This window comes from Lepisosteus oculatus, chromosome 27, assembly GCF_040954835.1.
Source record: "Lepisosteus oculatus isolate fLepOcu1 chromosome 27, fLepOcu1.hap2, whole genome shotgun sequence".
NCBI classification, from domain to species: Eukaryota; Metazoa; Chordata; class Actinopteri; order Semionotiformes; family Lepisosteidae; genus Lepisosteus; species Lepisosteus oculatus.
The window spans coordinates 1,910,487-1,937,094 of record NC_090722.1 but is presented as its reverse complement, the minus strand read 5'-3'; the positions used below and the strand labels follow the sequence as shown (position 1 = coordinate 1,937,094).

Sequence of the window (26,608 nt, the reverse complement as noted above, 5' to 3'; positions counted from 1 at the left end):
ATTTATATCATTTGTTCCAGCATGAACAACCAAGGTGGAAGATTCATTACTGGAAAATGTGTCTAGTTTCGCCTCAATGTCAGAAACTCAGGCCCCAGGAAGGCATTTTACAGAGACCACTGCTTTGTGATGGTTAGGATTTCTAACATTCCTGATTATCAAGTCGCCAATTATGAGCACCTTATCTGCATCAACAGACGCACTGCCTAAAGCAGAGAACCTATTGTTGAGTCTGATTGGTGACTGGTGTGCAGGGGGTCTAGTCCTTGAGCTCTTAGACCCCTGTCTGCGACCCAGGGCTCACGTGTGGTTCCTGCTGGTGCCGGCGCTGACCTGGAGACAGCTGGGCCAGGAGGGACTGCAGCCACTTCTGAAATGACTGAGTGTTCTGACTGAGCTGAATCTATCCATCCCTCAACCTGGTTAATATCTAATAGTGTGCTAATGCACCCCTCCAAAATGGGAATTCTGTCCTACAACTCTACTATAACTAAACATTTCTGGCATTTAAAATTATCAACACAGTGAAGACGTGAGCTGGACATGGCTTCACGCTCGTGACAAGTCAACGTAGTGCTCACAGGCCAGCAGCAACACTCACTAGGTACCACAGAACTCTCTTTTACCAACTTCTTGTACTGGAATACAATCCACCTCTGCTAACTGGCAGAATGGGGAAATGAAAGACGCAAGGAAGTCCTGCACTTCATGAACAGAAGCGACAATTCATTTCTCCTGAGATCTGCACTCTGTACATAGTCTTCTAGTGAATACAAACCACCCATAAGTTAAGAGGCTTGAACTCCTTCCTGCTCAGACAGTCATGTTCACACAGTAATAACTCGATCTGCCCAGGAGAAACAGCACTAGAACAATCCGATCTGTGTGACCGAGCCTCAGCACGTCCCTGCCTAGTGCAGTAAACAGCTATGACTCTTGAATCCGCAGTGGAAAAAGAAGCTCAGAAGGTGAGATGTTTTCTTTGCTTCGTACTTGAGCTCTTTAAGTCAGTAAAATTGGAACGCGCTCCTGACTGCCGAATGTTACGTCACAATCCTGCTGCCACTACGTGACACATGCGCATAATCAGTGATTACAATCATTAATATTATTAATTGATTGAAAGTTATTATACAACTTAGTATTCTTCCTGCTCTCCCCACAAGCAAATGGTTCTCTTATTTCCAGTGTCAGTTGGAAAGTGTGTGAAGACACAGAGCAGCGCTTCTTCTTTATGACATGACCTCAGACATGCGTCTCCCCACGATCACTTCAGACTGCAGCTTCCTCCCACTTTCCACAGACCTGCTGCTTTGTCTTTCACGCTACACCATCACCGTGGCTTTTCCTGATCATAAAAATCTCCAACCAAACCAAACCAAGACAATTGTATGAAAGAATGATCTAGATTTGCAACAGACAGATCTGTCTGCTATACTGTGCATTATAATGTTCCTGCTTCATTCCCTCACACACAGACCTCGTGCTCTCAACAATCTGTAAAAGCACATCACACTTTCAGAGCAGCTCGACTCCCAGCACACTGCAGCAGGGCCGCGGTGTGAGAAATCCCTGTGGGCCAGGAGAGCAAGAGACTGCCGCTGTGCCGCAGGAGGTCAGCGGACTGATGGGTGGACAGACTCGCCGGTTTGGGCTGAAGCTGAATCACCTGAGCTCTCCTGCGCCCCTCTGTCTCTCTCCTGCACTTCACTGCTCTGTATTCTGTACTTCTGTGTGACACAGCTTGTTTCCAGCTTCTCCTGTCTGAACACTTGCAGACTGAAGACAGAAAAGCGCTTCATACACTTCAGTGTTGGTTCAGCACCATTCATACATTCTGGAATGAAAACCAGCTTCTGTACACATTGTGTAATTTATTTAAACACAAAGTTGTGTGTGGAGGAGAGAGAGAGGTGTGCTGTCTGGTCCAGAATGAGCTGGGGCGCCAAGGTGTCTCTGCAGTGCCTGGGGAGGGGCGCCCCGACTCCAGAGTGCTGCTCAGGGTCGGGTGAAGAGCCCCATGGCTTCAGCAGCCCTCTCCCGCACCTGCGGCTCTGGGTCCTGCAGCAGGACCCTCAGGGCTGCGGGAGGAAAGAGACGAGGCTGTTACTCGGGGTCCTGCAGTCCTGCTCAGCTCCTGACACACAGCTGCAGTGCTGATCCAGCTCTTGCCCAGCAGGTGTGAGTTAGGAGACACTGTGCAGAGCAGCAGGTCTGGACCTCATGCAGTGGGGTTAAAGAAGGAGTGTGAGATCCTTTCTGTGTGACATCTGTGTTCTCTTCACTGTCAGAAGGTACAGTAGTCAAAAATGTCAAACTATGAAGCTGGAAGAAACGGCCACACTGTAATTCACAGACCGCACAAGTCTCTAAAAAGAATAAAATAAAGCAGAGCTACTACAGATGTGCAATTCCACAAAAACCTGCTAAACAGGCCAACTATACATTTTTCATCTCCATGCTCTGAACTTCTCAAAACTTTGTACACTGCGTATCTATGGTGTGAGAGACTACAGCCAGAATTTCTGGTTAAACAGACTCTAAAATACTAAAATACTAAATACTAAGCCACTGAAGCTAAGCAGGTGTGAGCCTGGCCAGTAACTGGATGGGAGACCTCCTGGGAAAAACTAAGGTTGCTGCTGGAAGAGGTGTTAGTGGGGCCAGCAGGGGGCGCTCACCCTGTGGTCCATGTAGGTCCTAATGCCCCAGTATAGTGACGGGGACACTATACTGTAAACAGGTGCCGTCCTTAAGATGAGACGTCAAACCAAGGTCCTGACTCTCTGTGGTCATAAAAAAACCAGGGTGTTTCTTGAAAAGAGTAGGGGTGTAACCCCAGCGCCCTGGCCAAATTTCCCATTGGCCCTTACCAATCGTGGCCTCCTAATAATCCCCATCTATGAATTGGCTTTATCACCCTGCTCTCCTCCCCACTGATAGCTGATGTGTGGTGAGCGTTCTGGCGCACTATGGCTGCCGTCGCATCATCCAGGTGGGGCTGCACATTGGTGGTGGTGGAGGGGATCCCCATTACCTGTAAAGCACTTTCAGTGGAGTGTCCAGAAAAGTGCTATATAAGTGTAAGCAATTATTATTATTAATTATTATATACTGTACAAGAACAACTGGTCAACATACTGGACACAAAACACAAGCATCGTTACCTCGCTGAGCTCTTCTCAGAGCGAAACAAGAGCAGAGTCTCCTCTGCAGCTGCTGCACTTGGAGGCCTGAAACACAGAGGGGTTGAACAGCAGAGCTCCTGCACACACAGCACCACACAGGATACTGCACCAGCGCACACTGCCAACACTCTGAATGGAGAGCAGCTCATGGAAATGTGTTTCCTGGTGACATTGGTAAGTCTGATTAACCTGCCTCATTACTGACAGAAAAATGCATTTCAAACACTAGACAGACGAGGCTGAAAGTGGTGCCCAGTGTCCTGCTGCCGAAATGAGACTACTGTAGCTAGACATACTAGAGCCTTCTAACTAGAGGCCTTTTACTAGTGTGACATATCAGAGCCTGAGTCCTTTGAGAAAACCCCAGTGATCAAACACCTTCAGACTCAAACCTGTTTCAAGGGAAACCTACAGAGTAGCGTTTTAATGCTTGAATTCCCATCCCGGCAATACCCTCATCACTAACCACAGCACAACTCACTTTTACCAGTGGAGCATCATCTCTACACTGAGCCTCAATCACTCTTCTCATTGTCACTGAGCTCTTACCAATGAAGATGGCAGCACTTTCCCGAACCCAGGCCCTTCTGCTCTGTGCACCCTGGAGTGCAAGCCTCTGGGCCAGGCTGAACTGCCCACTCGTTATCTGGACACAGGGAATATTGCAGGGCAGTGTGAGACAGCACGCTACTACTGTACAGGAGCCCCCATGTGAGAGACAGCCCTCCATTACACATAAACACCTCTAATCCATCTAATGAGAGTGTATGAACTCATCAGCAGTACTGTGATTATAATCTGGATATAAACTGCTACTCACTGTAATTAGTGCTCAGTGTAAGCCTGGTTTAGCACAAATATATTTCCTAAATCTGACACAAGTCTTCGTGTGTTTGTGTCCCAAAAGCAGGGTGTGCTCCCCTCTCTCACCAGCAGCCCAGAAGCCAGCCCCAGGAGAACCTCACTCACCAGGATCCTGCACATCTCCTTCATGGACAGCACACATTCCAGGGTGAAGTGCTGTAGGACTGTCCAGCAGGCCTGGGGAAATCCACATTGTCAAAACCAGTTTATCTTGAAACAGAGCCCAAATTAAACAGAAACTACACAAATGTCACAAAATAGAAGCCAGCCCTGAAACCCTTTGACACATCCTTGATAGTAACCCTCTGAATGTTTAGATTTACAGGCTACAAGTTCGTACTGACTGTAGGGTTTTTTTTCTTCGCCAATTGCAAAGCTGGTCAAACACTGGATAGGTGACAAGTATCAATATCAAAGAAGGACGTGAGAAGACCCATAGTCCCACAGGCTCAGCCCAACCAGGGGCAGCTCTGTGTCTTTACCTGGATGACCTCTGGGCTGGGGTCAGTCAGGTTCAGCAGCACGCTGACCAGGGAGCTGTGGACCTCTTTGTTGAGCCGGGCTTTCTCAGAGCCCAGCCTGACCAGCTGCCCCAGCAGAACCACTGTGACTCTGCGGACCTCCGGGCTCTCCTGTAACACAGACACAGGACAAGAGGGAAACTTTACACACAGACACGCACAAACTGTCACCACTTATTTCTCCTCTCAGGGCTGGAGTCTGAGCCCACTGTCACTTTAGCTCAGTAGCTCAAAGAACAAACACTGTAATCATGGATATCCAATTGATTACAATTACAGACGTTATATTTAAATTTAATAGACAAAAACAAATGACACAATATTTGAATAAAGAACATCCTAAAAAACTTACACTTTCCAAGCAGGGCCTGGCTCTACAGTACACAAAGGGCACCAGTGCTTTGGCTTGACTCTTGTCCGCGATGGACAGGACAGTGATCAAGCCCAGTAGAGCCCGCAGAACAACTGGCTCAGCTGGGGTCTCCTGCTCTGTCAGGGCTGAGCTCTGAGCTACCAGCTGCTCCTCTGTGTGTCTGTGGATCTGAAGACAGGAGGACACCAGTCGGCCTTCATTCCCAGTACTGCTGGGACAAGGGTTACACTGAGGGAGGGTCATGCTGGTCGCTGCTGGTCAGCAGAAGGGACAGCTAAAATTGACGTGCTAGCCAGCCACATCTGAAGATAATTGTCCACCACGCCTGACTCAGGTGGTTCAAGCTACACAAGCCCTTGGTCTGGCAGCGCTCAGGAACTCGGCAAAAAGCCTCAAGCTTCTCCCTGTCTTCCGACTTTGCTCCTCGGATACTGGCCCCTAGCTTCACCCTGCCTTTGTTGTCTAGATTACCCTCTTGTGCTTGTGTGCTGTGTCTGTCTGTTTACAGACTGTGCTTATTACCATCAGCTCGGAGTTTGGAGTTTGCTGTGTGCTGAGCCTCTGTGTTCACCCAGCTTTGATCTGGCCTGTTCTGGACGTGGCTTTGGGCTGCTGGTCTGCACCACGCTTTTCTGTGCTCACCAGCCTGTCCCTGTGCTGCAAACAGGGAGCTGTTTGTTCACACAGCCGCTTGCCTGTTTGCTGGTGTCTCTCTGCCTGCTCTTGGGCAGCGACATATTACAGGGAGACAGTACCTCCGTGCTGTAGCTGTCAGCTGTCTAACTATCTGTCCTCTGCTCAGTTAGAAACACCAGCAGATGGGCTCTATAGTCACTTACATCCAGTTCTGGATCATCCACCTTCATCTCCCTCATCAGGCCGAGATGATCAGCCAGGTCCTTCACGGTCTCCGAGACCACCTGGCTGGTACTGAGGACCTGCCACACCTCCGGGAGTGAGCTGTAAAATACACCCCCAGCTGTCAGTGCAGGGCTCTGCATTCAAACTCATTCTCAGAGCTAAAATACACAAACACTGACGCCACAACACAGTGCTGTTGTTGTGATGCTTTTATCATTGCAAAGAGCTTTTCACTGTTAGAATTGTGCTCTACCTCTCAGAGGGAGAAATGAGGGTCACTAGGGACTGGATGGTCTGTCTGAGGTCCTGTGCAGCCAGATATAATATCCCCTCCCTCAAACTCTCTTCCAAGCTGTCATATAGAGTATAACTACTGCCGAAGAATTGCAGCAGGTCAAGAGCCTACAGGGAACAAGAACAGCAGGTCAATCTCAGACAGATCACATGAGCTCTGTTACACTGACTGTTGAAGTTGTCCACTACTGCCCCTTTGTTGCAGTTCTCAGTGCTGTCTTCAGAGACAGGACACAGGATCATGTCACTAGGTGTGAACAAAGGAGTCATTTTTCTGAATACTTCTGGAGCAGTGTTTCCAAAAAGCTAAAAACACAACTGTATTGATCAATAGCAAAACAGTTTCCCGTCCAATCACTTCTCAAAAACTATCTGTTCTCCGATTCACAGTGACAGGATACAGCTTGTCCAGAGCATCCGTGTAGGAAAACAGCAGACAGGCGGCTTCGTCAGACACACTGACCATCATTGTCGCCAGGAGCTTGGCCTTGGCAGGGAAGCTGGGAGCTCCGGAGGGACTGGCGCTGCGCACTGCCTGTGCCATCATGCCCACACTGCGGCACAGGCTCAGTCTGACACTTGGCTCCTGCAGGGGGACACACAGCAGCTCACTCACTGACAGCCCAAACGCCACCTCACCTCCACCAGCCCTGGACTCTGATGGACACTCACAGCCTGGACAGCCTTGGACACTGTATCCCTGTGCCCTCCTCCCCATAACAATCCCATCAGGTTCAAGTATAATTAACAATGTCTACCCAGACACTGCAGGAAAGTAGCAGAACAAATAAGGAAGAACTTTTGCCTGAGAGTTGTTATGAATACCTCCCTGCGTTAGAGAAGCACATTACAGAATGTATCAGTGGTTGAATACACTCTTCAGACAGGAGCTGTGAGGTTCTCTCTGTCAGACCTCTTGTTCTTAAAGGAGGACATGTTGCCTACCTTCGTGGTGACATGGTGTCTCAGTCTCTCCATAAAGTCAGTGTCCATTCTCTGCAGTAGATCCTCTGCAGGTGCTTTAAGTGCAACTTGCCCATAGCACAGAATCAGGGCACAGGTGAAATCACTCTGCAGTAACAAGCATGACAATCCAGATCAAGGTGCTGAAACTTGTAGGTAGAAGCTGACATTAAGAGCAGCTTCTGTTTGTCTGTCAGGACTCTGATGCAGTACACCTACCCTAGAGCCCTGCTCATTGCAGGGGAAGGCTGGGTCAGTCAGCTGGGTCTCCAGTCTCTTCAGCACAGACAGCACCACATCCAGGTGCACACTGGCACACAGCCCCATCAGCACTGCCAGATCCTGGGACACCAGACAGGCATCAGAGCACTCTTACAACACCCACAAGGGCATCATGCACACTCTCTCATGGACTGCTGTTCTAATGCCATGATAAAATGAGCCGAGTCATCAATATCCGTTCAACTGAATGAATAAGGGCTTCAGCAGTCAGATACACGGCACTTCTGTGTTGCCATGAGCTGTGGAGAGGGGTAGATCACAGCACTGAGCTGCTGTCATTGATGAGGCTCCTGAGGGCTTCACCCCTCAGACAGACACTCTTACTGACTACTGTAACGTCTCTCTGTGCAGGTGAGCGGGCTGCTGTCCCCATTACCTGGGCGTGGACCATGGTCAGCAGCTGCTCCAGCTGGGATTCCAGCACTGGTCTGGCCTTCGGCACTGCTGCCCCCACAAGCACACTCAGACTCTGAAAGAAGAGCACGTTGGAGTCAATCTGGAGAGGCACTGCTGCTTCCTCAAGAGGCCTCACTCTCTCAGTGTATGCAATAACACGTTAGCATTAGGATTTTGGTAGTTTGATCACACACAAAAATCTGACAGAGCAGGATAACGCCTCCCCTGGACTCTACCCCTGGCAGATCCATCTTGTTCACACCCTTCCACAATCACATGGGGCACCACAGACCATAATCCTCTTCTGCACTGGGCCTCACCAGCACGTCACTGGAGCTTGTGGACAAAGGGACACTGGGAAAGTGCTACTAGTGATTGTTTGGATCTACAATTTAAGGAATCAAAATCCATTTTCTAAAAGAAACAGACCTCGCAATCCACAACCTGTACACCTAAAGGCCCATCGTCGGTCACAGCCCTACCTTGTTGATTCTGGAGTAGCTGATGTCCAGCTCAGCTGCATACAGTGGCTGGAAGGCCTGTAAAACTGCTGGCAGCTCACTCTGAAACTTCTCCTCAGGGAGCAGGCAGCACATAGCTGCCAGGGCCAAGACAATGGCCTCCGTCACCTTCAGACAAAACACAAACACCATCATCCTCAAGGAAAGGATTCAGTCACAGGAAAGCAAACTTGTCTAAAACCACAGACAGTTAGAACAGCTTTGAGCAATGAATAAAACCTGCTTCATAAGTGCACCCTATTCAACTTTGCTTACTGTGATCTGAACCCTGGACCCTGATACCCTTCCCTAATACCTGCATGGACACATCTTTTCTTGGCATTCAAGTCCATTCTTTCCTCCAGAACATCTGAGAATTCAGGATGATTAATAAGATGTCAAATAACCTACACTGGATTAAAGATCCCATACCTTTGGCTCAGAAGATGGCAGCCATCTGTGCACTATATCAAAACTTATGATGACCTGGCTTGAACAGTCCTGAACACACTGCCCGGGACCCTGGAATTTTGCCCAGCTCTCATACAGGCCTTCCAATGCTGACAACACAAGAGAGGAACAGCCTGCTACACTCCTCAGATACATCAAAGCAGTCCTGTAGTTCAGTGGGAAGCGGTCTGAACAGGCCTTGTCAGTGGATTGCCAGTGGAACCAAGCATTGATAACAACTGTCCCCCTAAATGAGACAGCTTGCACACTTACCAAAAGCCATCATTGCCTTCATTTTATCAGTCACAGCAAGGGGAAGAACAGGCACCAGCAGGTCCAGAAGTCTCACTATATCCCTTGCTATGTCACGACCTTCAAAGAAAACACATTTCACACTAGGTAGGGACCAAGGCTCATGATAACACTAGAGACTCAGAAGCGGCATGAGTAACAAACACTGAGCCTTCATAATAAGCTCATGTATCAGGGCTTGAATGGACAGATATGACCAGTATCATGAAGTTTGAAATACAACACAGTAAAAAATCTGGAATATATCTGTGCAGATCACACCCCATTAGCAGCACAGAACTTACTGCAGTTGCGGGAGATATCTCCTACAGCATTCAGCAGCGTGTGGTGAGGGAGCACTCCGGGCTGGAAGAAGGACAGCACCATATCCATGGTACTGTCGTAGTGGTCTCTCACCACACAAACGACAATGTTGCTGGCTGGCTGTTGCCAGTCAGGCAGCCATTTCTGAAACAACAGTAAAAAGAGATCAGAGCGTCTTGGGAGTCGATAGTATTGGAGTTGAAGCTGCAGCTTGGATCAAGCCAATGAGCACATAAGTTAACATACAATGATTTGCTTCCATTAGATGCATCATGTGTGCTACAGGCAAGGAAACAGACCACAGCACTACAGCAAGACAACAGTTCGATAGGCAGGAATAAAAGGGGTTTACATACCGGTGACATCGTCATCTCATTCAAGGCCATCGAGACGGTGCTCTTGGCCAAGGACTCATCCAGATGCTGCGCAGATGTTTTGCGCAGCAGCTTCTCCACTGCCTAGAGGACAGCAGAGCGATGGGCAGTTGTCACCTAGAGCAGGGAAGAACCAAAGCCAGGGGTGAGACTGCTGCTCTCATCACAGCACCAAGAGTGTCTGTTCAAAGGCTTCTCCTTCAGGGCCAGTCAGCCTGGCCAACGGGCACTGAGGGTGAAACAGCAGAACCACCCCAGCTCACCACACGAGGGAGTGGAAACACACAGAGAAACCCCAGCCTTCCACTCAAGCACATCTGTCAAGATGACAACACGTTAGGGCTTATCTTTTGACTTATAGTTGTAAGAAACAGCAGAGACAGTATCTTGGAGCACCCTGGGCTCCTGATTAGAGTGCGTTTGCAACAAGTATGTCAGGAGGTGTGCAGGGAGCTCCTTCATGTTACCTGGGGGCTCTCGAGGAATCCCAGGATGACTGGCAGTGTCCCCTTGGTGTTCCTCTGCAGGAGGGAGAGCAGCTCTTCTATCAGGAGCTTCCCAGATTCCTCATCAGAGCTGCTCATTCCCTCCAGAACAGCCAGGACCTCATCTACAGCAGACACACAGACAGGGGAAACACTGGTGTCGCCGCAGCACAGACTTCTAGGGAGAAAACTCTTAAACTGACCTGTTGTCTGAGGGACCTATAACCCTACTGACACGTGTCTGAGAATTAGAAAGATGAAAATGATTTTTGATCCACAGCCCATAAAAGCTGGGACTCTTTCACCCCGGACAGTTTTCCAGTAGAGAGGAATACAGATCTGCTCTAAGGGCAGGAGGCTTCAGAGTGCAGGGTGTTGTTTTCGTGGTCCTGAATAACAGCTGCAGCCACTGGGACTTCTGAACCCTGAAGAGCCCACAAAGAGAGCTGCTCTCTGGGTCACATCAGTCCTGTTAGCAGCTGCTCCTCCGCAAACAGAGGATCTCAGTGTTGAAGAAGAATCAGGCAGCAGCTCTGCTCCCAGGTGGAGAACCTCCTTCTGCTGCTCTAAGGGGATTAGAGCCTCTAATTCAGCGTCTCTCACACCCAGTCAAAAGGACTTGGACAGATCTTCATCAATAGATTTGCTTTTCCCAAATTTACAATTAAATGTAAATGAAAGAATAATTGCAGTACATCACTCAGACACAGCTCATTTCATAACCACTGTGAGTTACTCATTTTAAACACTTTCAATAGTTTCATACCTTACATGGATGTTAGTCTTCATAAAAATACTCTCATACTAAATTATTTTATTTTATATCTTATTATTTTAGCTTAAATCTTCTGTTTATTTTTGCTCAAATCATCATTAGTTGAAAAGATGAGGAGACTGCTGTTGCTTTCCCTGCCTCGAGCTGAGGAGACCTGCAGGGTGACAGCGAAGAGCCCCTCAGGTCAGTCAGAGCTGAGCCCAGGGATGGAGTCCCAGTGGAAAGGGAAGCCAGGAGTCAGTGTGTGGGGGGACTGGCTTCAGGGGGCACTGGTCTAGATCCAGCTGTGTCATACCTGGCCCGGGGCACTGGCAGCCTGTGCGCTGCACACAGGAGGAGAGCCACTTCACCCTGCTGGGCTCACAGCTGCACTCCTTCGGGCTCATCTTGGACCTGTCAGTCAGCCAGTAGAACAGCACAGTGAAGCAGGGAGCTGGGCGGCGCTTCTCACACACTGGGAGTCAAGGTACTGCTGACAGGCCAGTGCAGACCCACTAGAAACCACAGAACTCTCTCTAACCAGCTGGTCCTACTGGAATACAACCCAACAGGCTGAAGGGCAGACACGGGATATTGAGAACACAAGCAAATTCTTCACATCAGTGAAAGCAGAGACAGGAACAGAAGCAGCAATGAATTCCTGTTCAGATCTGCACTCTGGGCTTTAATAAAACTCCAGCAGGTTAAGAGCTTTTAACCCCCTCTCACTGAACACCGTGTTAACACAATAACCGCTCGATCTGCCCAGGAGAAACAAGAACAATCGGATCCGCGATACGGAGCCTCGGCAGGTCCCTACCTCGTCCGTAAACCACCAGGATCTTCAGTGAAAAGACAGAGAATATTGACAAGCCGTGTCGAGCTGAAGTGTTTTCTTCGCTACGAGCATCAGCGCTGAGCGACTCAGCAGCACCGGAGCGCTTTCCCGGACCGCAATTGTTGCGTCACAATCCCGATGTGTCGACGTCACGCTCACGTTTAATAAGTCATTATAATCACTATATTTGATATTAAAATTACATTTTTTATATGCTTTCTGATTTTTCCCAACTCTACCAACAGAAGCACTAATTGTCTGATTTCCAAAGTGTCAGCCGGAAAGTTTCAGAAAACACGGAGCGGAGCGTCTTGCTCACGATATGACGTCAGACACCCCTTCCTCCCTCCATCCAGACTCGCCTCTCCCTCCTCTCTCACACGACTCGCTCATCAGGGCTTCTACTGTCACTCCAGTCTCCTGCCAGACCTCTCCCAGACACAGCCTGCTCATTAGTCCTCCTGTGACCCAGACTCGCCCTGCAGATCTGCTCTCCGGCTCCTCCTCATGGTCACTCCGCTCGCTCACGCACAGACCTTGTGCTCTAACCAGTCCGCAACGACACATCTGGTCTTGAAGCAGCTCGTCTTGCAGCGCCCTGCAGCAGCGCCACGGTGTGTGAAGCCCTGCGGCCGGGAGCAGCAGAGACCCGTCGCTGGGCCGCAGGAGGTCCGAGACTGACGGTCCTGCAGACCCGCTGGTTCTCATAGCGGCGGAGCGGGGCTGCAGGTCTGCCCTCGGCTCTTCTCCGCAGTGACAGGAGGCAGAGAGAGCCGCGCCTCAGGAGCCCCACACGCCTCCACAGGGATCAGCCGCAGGGAGACGATCGCTCCTCCGACACACAGCCGCTCACAAATAACGGCTGCGCTCCTCTCGCGCCCACAGCGGAGCGGGCAGCCGCGAGCCGGAGCCGGAGGAGGCGGAGACGCCGAGCGCGCGGCCCTGCGACTCAGCCAATCAGAAGCCGCTATCAGCAGGGGGCGGGGCCTGAATGAAGAACAGAATACAGTAGGAATATGTTAGATTATTAATATAATAATAAAACAGATGGATATGAAAATACTTGTCAGATACACCATGAACTGGAGCCATTTCTGTGTGAAACAGCTTGTTTCCTGTCTTCATGACAACTTGTCCACGACATCCTGGATGAAATGAAAAAGAACTGAAGTTGAAATGGTTTTTTCCTCATTTGACTATAAACCCAAATGGCTGGAGGTTTAACAGCAGGATATGCAACATGTGTTTCTTCCAAGTGGTCATTTTCCTTCAGTTTCTAAAACCAACTGAACTCTGAGAATTTTTGTTTTCAGTACATTCATTTCACCAGAAGAGTAGTATCAAAAAGCAGCTGCACATAAAATAAGCACTTCTGTCAGAACTCGTCAGTTTCATCTACTGCTGAACAGGCAAAGTAAGCTTTCCTGCAGGCAGTCACTTTCAAGATTCAAGATGTTTTATTGGCCATATACAACACGTGTGTTGGAATGCCTACTCGTTCAGCTGTACCCAGTAACAGTGGAGGAAAAAGAAATAACAAACAGACATGGACAATACATTTAGACAATAGACATTATAACACACCCAAGACAGGACATAGTGCAAACAGTGCAGTACCTTAAAGTACAGGTGCTAATTTGAGCTGTTTATGATGCGGACTGCCCTGGGGAAAAAAATGTTTTTGAATGTATTGGTCAGTGTTCTGACACTGCGATACCTCCTACCAGAAACCAGATTGTGGCCAGTTTAGGTCCCAGTTTCTGTGAGACACCCCCAGACTGTCCTGATCTGAGTCTCCTGTGGGACGGGTGGTGACTCGAGTTTGGCACCAGAGCAGCTGTGTGCTGGGCTGATTCCTTACCTTGGCCTCGGTCTGGCTCAGAGCCCTCAAGCCCAGAACAGACACACTGATGGTCACACGCAGCTGGAGATCCGCAAACACTATCAGACCGATATCCAGTCCCTGCAAAAGCATCTGGAGACAAAGCGAAGGAGACCGTGAGTGAAGCTGAGGCCAGCCTCACACTGTGAGCTGCAGGTGAGGCTCTCCAGGCCTGCTTCTGGTGAGCCCTGCTGTAGCTCAGCCCCAGTCCTGCTCCTGGATACCCAGGGCGTCGGTGAGGTTTCCAGGGGTCTTCGAAGCAGCAGCTCCTGAAGAGCTGGAAGAAGCTGTAAAACTGGTCCAATTAAGCCAATAATGAGCTAATTGAGGTCACTGAAAGTCCAGCTGGACTGAAATCCTGCAGACACACAGGAGTGGGGACCCTGGTCACAGGTTTTCATTCCTGCTGAGCTCTTAGTGTATCGATGGAGCCGTTTGCTGAGCTGATCAGCTGAGACTCCAAGTTAGCTCTTCGATCGAACATCTACAGCCCTTTAAGCACCTGAAAAGGGGAGTAAAACACCAAACGGAAGAACAAAGACAGACAGAGAGAAGCAGCGAAAAGGAGGTGGATTTTGTCCTGATCAGTTTTGGGGACCAGATTCTGGCTGAGAAACTTGATCGTTTGTTATATCAATGTTGTAAGAGAGCTTGCAGTTCCGTTATTTTAGGAAACTCTGATTATGGAAACATCTGTCCATTTTCACTTCATCCAAATTAGGGTCACAGGGAGCTTGAACCTGTCCCAGCAAGCAAGACGCTTGTCAGGATAAACCCTGGACAGGACACTAGTCCACTGCAGGGCAGACTCACACAAACACAAACACAGACACGCACACTTGTGGTAGATTTCAGGAGGAACAAGGTCAAACCTACTCCTGTCTACATCCATGGGAGTGGCGTGGAGATGGTGGACTCGTACAAGTACCTGGGACAATAGACTGGAATGGTCTAAAAACATCCAGGCCCTCTATAAGAAGGGCCAGAGCCGACTTTACTTCTTGAGGAGGCTCAGGTCCTTCAATGTACCGTTTTTTGTGCAATATATGCCAGGTACCCGTGCAATACATTTATATTAATATCTATATTTACATCTATAATTATATTCATATATGTGTTCATATATGTTTTATATGATTTTTCTGGGTCCTGTTCTGTTCTAGTTTGTTCTTTGTGTGTCCGCACTGTGAGTAACTCTTTTAGTGCACCTTCACTGTACTGATTGTATTGTACGTATTGTATTATTATTATTGTATCATTCGTTACACTGTGGCTGTGTTGTCTGTGTAAAGCTGCTGTTGCACTGCAATTTCCCTCATGGGATCAATAAAGTATCTATCAATCACACGCTAAAACACACTCACAGACACACACACTCAAACACACTCACAGACACACACAAACACAGACACGGACACACACACACTCAAACACACACTCACAGACACGCACACGCTCAAACACACAATCACAGACACACACACTCTCACACACACACTCACAGACACACAGAGACACGCACACACTCAAACATGTCACAGAGAATATTCCCAGAAGCCAGTTACCCTACCTGTACATTTTAGGACTGTGGGGGGGTGGGGGGTGGGAATGGAGCACCTTGAGGAAACCCACACAAACACTGGGAGAACATGCAAACTCCACACAGACCACAGCTCCAGAGTTGAACCCAGGGCCCCAGCACTGTGAGGCAACAAAGCTGTATTTAATTTAAAATCATTTCAGCATTTTGAACAGTAAAGGTGAATATACATCCACACCCACGCACACAGTACTCACTTGTATCTGTATCCAGGGAGCTGTGCTGCAGACAGTATTTACAGTCTTTCCTCACAGCTAACGAGACATGAGACACATTAATGTTTAGTGCACATGCAAGAAACAGATTCATGTCAAAAATGAGTTCTTGAAACATCAATCTGAGCTATCTGGGATCAGATTTAGTGACAATCCAATGTGTTTTATACAACCAAACTGACCTAATCATTGAATTAACAGCTCAAATTCCAGGGCTGTTTGACACGGGTCCGAGAGAGGAAACACTCTGGTGGAGAAGCTGTCCTCACCTCCAGATATAATGAACATCCTCAGCTGAGACATCAAGCTGAGACACTGGCTGTGTGGGTGTGGAAACTCTCACTGGCACTGATCGCAAGGGTGGGCGCGTTCCCCTTGGTGCCCCTGTTTGGCTGCTGTGTGTCTCTCAGGCTGGTCTCCAGTCCCTGGTGGCAGCACTGGGCCCCACCCTTCCTGTGAAGCGCTTGCTGAAAATGTGAGGCAGCTGAAAAGAGCTCTTCCCATTCACACGATTCTTATCATTTGTGCACCAATAACACACAGAGGGACAGGAGCTGTGCTGCACCAGATTCTTCCAGGAGGAAAACACTCAGCCAAGGTATTGTACCGGTCAGAGGGACTGAACTGCTCGCCCTGCTAGTTCCGTCATTCTCACCAGGATCTACTCCTGGGGACTGCTCACCCACACGCTGCCTGACACTGTTCCACTGGGGCTGGAGGTCCTAACAATGTCAATGTAGTTTACAGGCATGTTCTTGCAGGTGAGAACCCCTCCATCACCTCATGCATCAGGTCCATCTTAAGCAAGACATCCCAGTGATTCTCTCAACGTTAGCGTGCCAGTCCAGATTTAAGAGACGAGTGCCTGAGGTTCAATCTGGAGCTGATACAGGACTGTGCCAGGATTTACTGATCTGAGTAGATCTCACAGATCTCGATTTACTGATCTGGTTTCACTTGTGAGTTTCGGCTCAGTGCTGTAGGGGTTCAGGCAAAGACCTTCAAGCTTGTGGTGGTGGAACGTCTGTTCCAGTGTGGGCTGACCATGAAAGACCTGCTTTGATATGACTGGAGACATAAGACTTCAAATCAGCTTTCTAGATGAAGTGAAAAACAACTAAGCCGCCTTGCAGTGAATGGAACCTTTCTGAGCTGCTGTACATATCAGAAAGCACTCTGGATCCTTCTGGATTCTCTCAGAGGTTGACAGCTCAGGGGCTTCATTTTGTGTTGAACACTGTTGAAGAAAAGTTTAGAAATTGTAGAAGAAATGTCTTCACACAGGTTAGGTGTGGTCAAGCAGAGTCCTTTATTCATGTGCATGGGGAGAATATAACCATGCAGATCTGAGAGCAGCCTCTCACACAGATCTGTGAGTAACCTCTCCACCGAGATGATAAATGCTATGAGTTTTATTCAGCAGATTCACACAGGAAAGCGCATTCTAAGTTTCCATATTAGGAGTTGTTTTATCTCTTCAAACACTCACATTCTTCTTAAGCAGCAATTTTACCTTGTATACAGACAAAAGGAAGTATATAAATAAAAGGTGTAAATGAGCTAAACATTCTGCTATTGTAGCATTAATATCAAAAAGTCAAATAATATGCTTGCAATTGTTCTTTCATACTGTTGCTGGGTAAAAGGCATTTTTCAAAGCCAACTAGTCACTATCTTTTAAACTTTAAAAAAGGTAAATGCTAAAATTCTTCCTCAATGCAGAGTTAGTCTTCTCCACAGCCTTCTCATAATGACCTGATTCTATACCTGATTTCAAATCACAGCGATTGATTGCACACGGGGTAATAAACTGCCTACCATTTATTTTAATTATGGTGCTCGTTTTCCAATAAAACCAAAAAAATAATCAATGAACAAAACATCTGATTCAGCATAATCATGTCTGATGTAATAAAGTTTATAAGTGTCAACATCATTAGAGATGAGGCAAAAAGATTTCAAATAGGATCCTGAACAGTGCTCTCAGGAGAAACAAATACAACTCAAATCTCCCTGAATGGGACGAGCCTTTCACTACAAACATGAATTGCCGGCGTGTTAAAACTGGAAAGGAAGATACAGGAGTCTCTCAAGAAACTGTCCCAGTACATGGAAATGTTATTGTTGGAGTGTGGAACAAGCTGCCCAACAGTGGCGTCTTTCAGGAAACAGGTGGACATGACTCACCAGTCAGGACAGGAGTGAGTTCTTTACACAAAGTATTGTAGGAGTGTGGGACAAGCTACCCAGCCATGTTACTGAAACCTCTTTTAAGGAAAGGAAGGATGCTGAACTGAGGTGTATCTGACAAGCATTTCCACTGGCGCCTGTGTTATTACTGTGTGAATAATTAATCTAAAATATTCCTACTGTACTACTGTGTATCATTCAGGCCCCGCCCCCTGTTGATCGCGGCTTCTGATTGGCTGAGTCGCAGCTCCGCTCGCTCGGCGTCTCCGCCTCCTCCGGCTCCGGCTCGCGGCTGCCCGCTCCGCTGAGGGCGCGAGAGGAGCGCAGCCGTTATTTGTGAGCGGCTGTGTGTCGGAGGAGCGATCGTCTCCCTGCGGCTGATCCCTGTGGAGGCGTGTGGGGCTCCTGAGGCGCGGCTCTCTCTGCCTCCTGTCACTGCGGAGAAGAGCCGAGGGCAGACCTGCAGCCCCGCTCCGCGACGGGTCTCTGCTGCTCCCGGCCGCAGGTATTTCCAGCAGCAGTGTGTCAGTCTCACACACTGACAGCGAAGCTCTCAAGAGAGGTTTTGCCTTCAGACTCAGCGAGTCCGGGTTGCAGCGGCGATGGGCTTCAGTTCCCGCAAAGCACTCTGGGAGAGTTTGCTCCGGCCCGCGGCAGTGACGTCACGGAGGAAGGAGCGTTCCGGCGTGTCTGCTCCTGAGAGGGTGTGCTGGCTCTCCTGAAGCGTGTGGAGTGGGGATTGATAACACACACAGGGAGAAGGAGGGCGCACAGTCAGGGAAAGTGATCTTCTTCCTCTATAAGGTAATGTCATGTCATTCAAATGCAGTGACAGCTGTCTTGTGCTTCCTCTCCTGGGTTGCTGTGGATTCAAGAGAATAATCTCTCTTCTCTTGTTGAGGTGGTCCTGTCATGCTGTAGTGTGAGAGAATCGTTGTCAGTCCTCATAGCTGTGCAGTAATTTCAGCTGCCCAGTGTGGTGTGTGGGTGTGTTTGCTCATTCTGCTGATTGCCTTCCCTGTGTGTCTGCAGCTCCTCTCTAACACACTGAGCGCAGTGGCGGATGAGGTGTGGGCCTGTAGGCTCACTCAGGACACAGTCAGAGTGCTCTGCCCTCTCAGCTCCACCTCTGAGGAGAAGGTGAGTCTCACAGAAGGCTGAGCTACATGAGAAGCTGGGACTTTTACTCTCTAAAAGTCTTATTCCTCACCCAGTGTTGTGACGTAGTGGACATAGCAGGTGTGTCTGTAATTTGCTGTGTATTAGATGTTGTAAGGTGTGTGTCTGTTCAGGCTAGGTTCATACATGTGAGCAGTGTTTGATTGTGCAGTAGAGGGGAGAGCCCCTTCAGGGTTCTGCGCTCTGTGCACTGCTTCAGTGTGTCGTCTCCACAGCTAGGGATGCTCCCATCAGGCTGTTGAGGGCTGATTCCCTGTCATTAGAATCGGACGCTTTTTTCTGTTAAAATCATTACAATAAGCCCTGTACACGCCTCATGTCCCATGGCTAAGTGTTACCCTGGTTATTTCTTCCAATTAAAATAAACTAGACCACCGGTATAATTTGTTTATTTTTATTAACACAGTGATATGTAGTGGGCTTATTGTTAAATAAAATAAAACTCCTGACTAAAAGAAATAAAATAATCACTTAAAATAAAATAACAACTTTTTACTCATCAAACATGCACACAAAACCTTTAAAAATATTACATGTACATTTGGCACATATATAGCAATAACAAAAAAACAGCTAAAATAAAATTAAAGGCTTGTCTTAATCACAACCCACAATTTTAATAAAATAAAATAAATAAAATGTTCAATAGGATGTTTAACAAGCCGACTATGACCAAAAGAAAACAGGTCAGAATAATTTGTCTCTTTAGCTACTGAGCCTCTTGTTTACTAATCATCGAGGGCAGATTCTTGTTTATGAATAGGAGCAGCTGTGCGTGTGTTGAAGACAATATGTTCCTCTTCTCATGCAAAATGTGAGCTGCTGTACTGAATAGACGCTCGCTGTCTACACTCCTACAAGGAGCGCCAAGGCAGACCTGAGCTGCTTCTGCCAAGGCAGGGAAACGGCTTGGATTGCTCTTCCAGAAAGCCATTGGCTCTGCGCTTCTTGGGATGAGTTGCTGACTGAGGTGGAGATTAATCTCTGATGCTGTTGAGTCATTCCTGTCCCGACCATCGGTTTTATCTTCATTCAGAATCTCCTCATGCGTCGCCTGCAGAGATCCTGCCCGTAGTTCTTTCGGCTGTCTTGCTATGCCTACTGTAAGGCTCCAGTGTGTTAAGTGTTGCCGTTATTGATGGCTGAGCGAGAGTCGGTTTGCGAGTCGCTGCAGCTCTTGCACTTGCTAATTGTTCACACTCTGCGGATTCGTTTTGGTGTTGAGTTCTCAAATCTCTGATGAGGTTCATGGTGTTGAACGTTCTAGTCGGATCCCCCACGAGAGACTTCTTTTGCACATGTATTGCAAACTGCAAATTTTTCGTCTTTTGTAGAAGTGTGGAAAAACTGCCAGACCAGGGAGGACATGTTGCTACTGTATGTTCAGGTAATGTCGGAAATGTAGTCATTGCAAAATTGGTTTTTGAGATTGGTCAGTTTAGATACCACTGATCGAGTTATTTTGTGTGAAAATTGGCTGATATCGATCGGCGGCCGATCGATCGGAGCATCCCTATCCACGGCTAACATGTCCTCTCAGTGCAGCTGTACAGAGCAGCCTCCTGAGCTCAGTGCTCACTGTCCTCTTCTCCGGTGTCACAGGCCTTCCTGTACCAGTGTGTCGGTGCGGCTGCCCAGCACCTCTCTCAGCAGGAGACTGTGAAACAAGCGCTTCAGGACAGTGTGAAAGAAGCAGGGTTTGAGAATCCTGTGCAGAGAGAGGTGAGGTGATCTGTTCCCACTCCTCACACAGACTCAGGGCTTCTACTGCTGTTGACGACAGCCATGAAAACTGTAATATCAGCGTATCCTTTCTACATGACTTAATGGACAGACGGGGAGCATCTGGAGCAGTAAACTGGAGCACCTGGAGGAAACCCAGGGAAAACACGCAAACTCCACACAGCAATCAACCCAGGACTGGAGCTAAAACTAGTTTTACTGGTCATTTGACCACCAGAGAGGAAGGAAATTTAAAGATCTCAGTTATGGTTTTATGTTTCAATTTGTTATTAAGAACAGAAGAGCTCATAGTGTGAGCCTCACAACTGCTTTCTGCAGACTTGACTAACCTGCTGGTACATTCTGTAAGGTGTGTGCAGCCAGGATTTATTTCAGTGAGTTTTTCACTCCTTGCAGGGCCTACCTGGGCTGTCAGTGAGTGAGCTGCTGTGTGTCCCCCTGCAGGAGCCCAGTGTCAGACTGAGCCTGTGCCGCAGTGTGGGCATGATGGCACAGGCAGTGCGCAGCGCCAGTCCCTCCGGAGCTCCCAGCTTCCCTGCCAAGGCCGAGCTCCTGGCGACAATGATGGTCAGTGTGTCTGACGCAGCCGCCTGTCTGCTGTTTTCCCACACGGATGCTCTGACAGTCCTTACTGTCAGTAGAAATCAGAGGGGAGAGAGGTGCCCTCGCTCTCTTCCTCGCTGCAGCTGCACACAGTCTCTGGACTCTCAGCTGTGCCTGTAGATGAGCACAGGCCCTGCCCTGGTGTCTTTTGATGGAGGGAAGTGGGGTTTACATTTCTCTCCCATCTCTTCACAGGTGTTTTTTAAAAAGCAGCCCAGTGATGCCCTGAGCCGAGCTGTCTGTCTGCAGGCCCTGCGCGCCTGTTCCACACTGAGGTACTGTTTCCTGATGAAACTGCCTTCACTGCTTCCATTTCTTCACAATTACATTTTTAAGTGTGTTTGAGGCAGATGGGCATTATGTTTGATGCAATAATATAGATAGATTAGACTTTATTGATCCTGAATGGAAATTGATGTGTTACAGCAGACCAAGAGAAGCAAAACAAAAACAGACATTAGGTGGACAAAAAATTAGATATAAATAAATATAAAATAAATAAATAAAAATAAATACATAGGTGTGTGCAAAATATGATTATAGTCACTGTAAAAACAATAAAATATGTGCAAAATGTGCATAGGTATATACAGATTGAGTGTCCAAAAAGTACAATGGAGCAACATGCTGTCCATAGACGAGCAAATGAAGGGCTAACAGTCCCAGCCTAGGGCAGCGTTATACACCCTGACAGCAGCCGAGAGGAAAGACCTGCGGAAATGTTCCCTTGAACACCGTAGCTGGAGCAGTCTGTTGCTAAAAGTGCTCCGCTGCCCAGTAACAGTCCCATGAAGCGGATGAGAGGTGTTGTTCATGATGGCTGTGAGCTTGGTCAGCATTCTCCTCTCAGGCACCAGCTCCAGGGTGACAGCCCCAACACAGAGCCAGCCTTCTTGATGAGTTTATTGAGCCTATTTGCATCTCTTGTCATGATGCTGCTACCCCACCATACAACAGCGTAGAAGATGGCCGCTGCCACCACTGATTCATAAAAAAACGTGTAACAGTGTTCCACACACACCAAAGGACCTGAGAGTCGGCTCTGGCCTTTCTTGTACAGGGCGTCAGTGTTACCAGACTACTCCAGCTTATTATCCAGGTGTACCCCTAAGTACTTGTAGGACTGCACCCCTTCTATGGCCTCACCCTGGATGGAAACAGGGTTCAGCAGAGACTTATTCCTCGAAAGTCCAGGACCATTTCTTTGGTCTTGCTGGTGTTTAGCTGGATATGGTTAAGATGACACCACTCCACAACGTTGGTAATCAAGCTCCTATATTCCTCCTCCCTCCCCTCTCTAATACACCCCACAATTGCAGAGTCATCTGAAAACTTCTACAGATGACATGCCTCAGAGTTGTACCTGAAGTCAGAGGTGTAAAAGGTGAACAGCAATGGAGCTAGGACAGTCCCTTGTGGAGCCCCAGTACTGCTAACAATCTGTTCGGACACACAGCTCTGTAGCCGTACATACTGTGGCCTGCAGGTCAGATAGTCTATAATCCAGGACACCAGGGGAGTGTCCACCTGCGCCGCCCTTAGCTTGTCTCTCAGTAAAGGTGGATGGATGGTGTTAAAGGCACTGGAGAAGTCAAAGAACATAACACTCACAAAGCTCCCCGTCTTCTCCACTTCAATAAGTGCCATTTCCTAACATCAATATGTGGTGCATCAACTGCAGTACTCCTAAGTCTAAAACAATACATTCAAAATATATGATGTGATGTATTTTCAGACCTTTATAATGGCTTCTATAGGACAGGCCTGTGGTCATGCTTTTTCTAAAAGAGCTGTAGTGACAGGTTGTATAGTTCCATCTGTCTACATCATGATGAGCCTTAAGGAAGAGCTACTAACAGTGTCCTGTTGTTCCTTGTCCCACTGTAGCTGCAGCCCAGAGCTCCCTGCAGTGCAGAGCACCTGACTCGTGTGCTTGTGGAGGGTGTGCTGCTACTGCCTCTGCAGGATCCCGGGGGCCCTGAGCTTCAGGTAGGACTGCTAGACTCAGCCGCTGGTGTTGGGTACAGGCGGCAGACGGTGTCTTAAGAATAGCTGCTCTTGCATTGTGGAACCTGTGAAAATTCACAATGGCTGTACATCCTTTTGCAGAGCACAATCCCTGACACGCGTGCTGTATCCTTTTCTTAAAAATGACTGATTTCCAAGGTTTGGAAAAGGAGACATTAATTTGGAAAACATATGGAAATCTTAGTATCAGAATAATACTGACCCAGTGAAGTTCACTGCACACAAATGTATTGGTGTTAAACAAAAATACACTGGAGCTGATCTCCTCCGTGTTTCCGAAATCATCCTCCCGAAAAACGCCGGGTTGTTACTCATGTTGGTCTGAGACAGCAGTTGTTGGGTGTCAGAAAGTGGCTCAGCCAGTCAAGCTGAAATCTACTGTACCTGTGTCAAGATAACAGAAGGAGGCAGAGTTCATTTCCAATTTGTGATTTCAGTTACATTGCGGTTCATATGTACAGTATGTAATATTTAAATGATTGATTAAAGATTTGCCATTTGTGCCTGATCACACACACGTGAACACAGTCGACTGGTCCCTGCAGCTCACCTTCACAAACAGAGTGTGATGAGACTGTCAGCAGCGGAGAGCTCTCATGATGGTGTAATATTTCCATCCAGTCCTCAGTGTTGTCTGTTGGGTTGAGCTAATATGGACGTGATTTGGACTCATGAACAATAAGTCTTCACAACAGACTTGTCTTGCAGAGCAGAGCTTCAGTGTTGATAAGCAGGCAAGCATAAAAACTGAATTACAGAACCAAACTAAGCTTGACAGTGACACATTGATGACACAAAGGGTGCAAACGATATTTATAGTTACAGTCAAACCCCAATCCTGCTGGGCAAGCTGATCAGAATTCTCCAGATAAGGTTTATAAAAATGTTGGAATAAATAATACTACCTAACAGAAAAATGTTATAATTTACCAGATATATTTTTTGCTAGAAATAATTTGAGTAATCTAGTTTCTGGGAAAATATATTTATCCACAGCTAAAAATATGAGTAAATTAGAAAAATGTAAACAATGTAAAATACAGACTAGCTATTCCTGTATTCTAGCTTTAGTCATCAGTTCAATATATCTGAGGAATAAAAGCAGCACAAACACTACTTTCTGTGGCACAAATTACATTGTTAATACAGCTCATCATACTGGAACTCAGCGTTAAAAGAAACTCACACTCTGTTCACAGGTAGGGCTGTGATTCCTTGTGACTGGAGCAGTTTTTTACTGTGTAGGCTACTCGGAGTGCTTGCAATAAGGAAAGTGGTGTCTGAAGTGTGTGAATCGTTACTTTCAGTAACTGGCACCTCCTCAAACAGAAATGACTTAGACAAAAGCTGTGCTATATTCAATTTCAATTCAATTTAATTTATTTTTATATAGCGCCTTTCACAACAAGGTTGCCCCAAGGCACTTAACAAAGCTGTGTGACAACACATGACGATACTGCAGGGTGCGAATGATATCTTGGCATCAGGGGGAGCTCACCCCTGGTTTGGGGGGGACACATCACGTGTGAAAGGCCAGTCAGCTAGCGCATACAAAGTGAGCACTGGATTATATAGTTATAGTTTAACAGGAGTTACTCTTACCTTACAATAGAAGTGTCCACAGAGGTCTGGACTCAGCTGTCTGTGGTGTCCGTCCTGTTGCCCATGAGGTGGACGAGCGGTGGCCTGCTTTACTCCAAGATGATACAAGAGGCAGGGATCGAATCTCTCCAAAGGAGGTCCATTCAGATCAACAAAAAGAAGAGAGGAGAGGCTTCGTTTTCTCTTAGTGTCACTCAGGGCAGAGAACCCCCGCTCGCAGTCGGCTGAGGTGGTGAGGCACGTTCGGCCTGCTGTGGAGTTTTCCCAGCGTCTGTCCTGATGCTTTGCCTTGTAATTTCCAGTCGCGGAATTCCTCCACTGCCTCTCTGATGGGTTCGCCCAGTGCTTTACCAAGCGCACTAACTTCACCGTAAAGAATTAAGACATCACGATCCTGTGGACAGAAGCCCTTATCCAGCGGTTTCAGCATCTGGACTTATTCAGAATCAGAGTCGCTTTATAAGGCTACTGATCACAGACTGATAGAACTGGGGCCGGTTTATTTTTCCTGTACCCTCTGAGATGTCAACATCTTTAAATTGAATTGAATTATCAGCTGAAAGGATCATCTGTCAGATGGGCCGATTTGTGGAACACTGATTAGAATAAAAAATGTATAGTTTCAAAAATGTAAATGCAACGTTTCATCTAGTTGTCAGTGTGCCTTTATGTGAGGTTTAAACGATCTGTTACAGATGTAGACATTCAGAATCCGCAGTAAAACCCCATAACGTGGGATTGGGGCTGCAGGTTGCCACGGCACGTGATTCGCTGGGCAGAGATGATCGACAGGTGGCACTTGTGGTGCATTAGATGTTAGTGAAACGATTGCTTCATTCAATCTCTCTGCTGTGCATGTTTAAATCCTCTTAATATGGAATTTTACAACTAAAGGGAAATTTTGGTAGCTGAGTATAAAAATGACAGGAACATAACATCTCTGAACGTCATATCATCATAAACGATATTAATTTAAGAATATAAATATATTATACATACTGTATATGGCTGGTAATGGTTGCTTAAATACAAAGTACACAACAGTATTCCACTTTCTTCATAAACATTTTATGCATCAAAGTCTTTAATACGGTCACTTACGGTGGATATTCTGGAAACGTTTTGACGTGCTCGTTCTGGCTATATTAAGTTTATATACTTTGTAAAAGCTATAATGTTTTAATCTTTTCTATACATGCTTGCTGTTATTATTACAGTAAAAAATGTGTACCTTTTAGAATCAGTTTAATAGGGAATGTAATATGGAATCGCGTAACTAAAGAAATTAATAACGATATTAATTTAAAGATCTAAATATGATATATAAATCAGGTAGTATTACCGTAGTCCACTTTTAAAAAAATAAAACAATAAATATTATGGAGACTATATTAACATTTTAAATTATTTTTTTTGTATATCACACTGTATTCAGTGTTAAATGATATTAATAATAAAATAAAAACATGAATGAGCAAATGTGAATACTGTCAACAGTGGGAGTACAAACCTGTTCCACCGGTTTAATTAAGTTCAATTCAAAATACTTTATTCATCCCAGTAGGGCAGTTTAACACAAGCCTTTACAACAAGCCTTAAAACGAAATCATATACCTTGTAATTATAATTGGGAATAACAAAGTGGTATTAAAAAGGCCACTGAAACTATAATAATATATCTGATCATTATTAACAATATTAATTTATTAATAATAAATGATCATTTCAAATTTCTTGTATTTTTTTCAGTTTTCAGAGTTTTTTCCGTTTTTCATTACCTCTGCTTTCTAATTAAAATGCCTGTTTAT

At 46.9% G+C, this 26,608-nt stretch overlaps 2 protein-coding genes across 12 annotated transcripts; one reads left to right on the top strand and one right to left on the bottom strand.

The window, feature by feature from the left end:
- Positions 1 to 1,868: 1,868 nt before the first annotated feature.
- Positions 1,869 to 9,771, bottom strand: LOC138225325 (uncharacterized). 9 transcript variants are annotated; one of them, XM_069185186.1, is made up of 17 exons: positions 9,664 to 9,771; positions 9,289 to 9,451; positions 8,966 to 9,064; positions 8,675 to 8,802; positions 8,225 to 8,371; positions 7,723 to 7,815; positions 7,284 to 7,406; positions 7,047 to 7,172; positions 6,565 to 6,687; positions 6,061 to 6,209; positions 5,786 to 5,906; positions 4,926 to 5,114; positions 4,535 to 4,684; positions 4,158 to 4,229; positions 3,738 to 3,834; positions 3,168 to 3,233; positions 1,869 to 2,081 (listed from the first exon to the last, which is right to left on the bottom strand). In XM_069185186.1, exons 1-17 carry the CDS (start codon positions 9,691 to 9,693, stop codon positions 1,999 to 2,001), a joined length of 1,959 nt encoding a protein of 652 aa, XP_069041287.1. In that variant the 5' UTR covers positions 9,694 to 9,771; the 3' UTR covers positions 1,869 to 1,998. The 9 variants fall into 9 exon arrangements, with proteins under 9 accessions (XP_069041287.1, XP_069041292.1, XP_069041288.1 ...); XM_069185187.1 differs by having other exon boundaries at positions 1,992 to 2,081; positions 3,670 to 3,834; XM_069185188.1 differs by lacking the exon at positions 1,869 to 2,081 and adding an exon at positions 2,092 to 2,284 and having other exon boundaries at positions 3,670 to 3,834.
- Positions 9,772 to 18,681: 8,910 nt separating this feature from the next.
- Positions 18,682 to 23,121, top strand: LOC138225347 (maestro heat-like repeat-containing protein family member 1). 3 transcript variants are annotated; one of them, XM_069185261.1, is made up of 6 exons: positions 18,682 to 18,785; positions 20,159 to 20,211; positions 20,427 to 20,546; positions 20,964 to 21,134; positions 21,366 to 21,445; positions 23,058 to 23,121. In XM_069185261.1, the coding sequence occupies exons 2-6, from the start codon at positions 20,191 to 20,193 to the stop codon at positions 23,092 to 23,094; spliced, it is 429 nt and encodes a 142-aa protein (XP_069041362.1). In that variant the 5' UTR covers positions 18,682 to 18,785; positions 20,159 to 20,190; the 3' UTR covers positions 23,095 to 23,121. The 3 variants fall into 3 exon arrangements, with proteins under 3 accessions (XP_069041362.1, XP_069041363.1, XP_069041361.1); XM_069185262.1 differs by lacking the exon at positions 23,058 to 23,121 and having other exon boundaries at positions 21,012 to 21,134; positions 21,366 to 21,600; XM_069185260.1 differs by lacking the exon at positions 23,058 to 23,121 and having other exon boundaries at positions 21,366 to 21,600.
- The last annotated feature ends 3,487 nt before the right edge of the window (positions 23,122 to 26,608 follow it).

Bases quoted from the DNA above. Each gene is read 5' to 3' on its own strand.
- LOC138225325 (XM_069185185.1), bottom strand. From the start codon at position 9,693: ATGGCCTTGAATGAGATGACGATGTCACCG. The intron at 8,372-8,674 runs GTATGGGATCTT...TTTTGTCTGAAG, and splicing joins TGCCATCTTCTGAGCCAAAG to GTGACGGAGGCCATTGTCTT. The intron at 3,835-4,157 runs GTGAGTGAGGTT...CCCTGTGTCCAG, and splicing joins AGGAGATGTGCAGGATCCTG to ATAACGAGTGGGCAGTTCAG.
- LOC138225347 (XM_069185260.1), top strand. From the start codon at position 20,191: ATGTTGCTACTGTATGTTCAG. The intron at 20,212-20,426 runs GTAATGTCGGAA...CCGGTGTCACAG, and splicing joins TGTTGCTACTGTATGTTCAG to GCCTTCCTGTACCAGTGTGT. The intron at 20,547-20,963 runs GTGAGGTGATCT...CACTCCTTGCAG, and splicing joins AGAATCCTGTGCAGAGAGAG to GGCCTACCTGGGCTGTCAGT.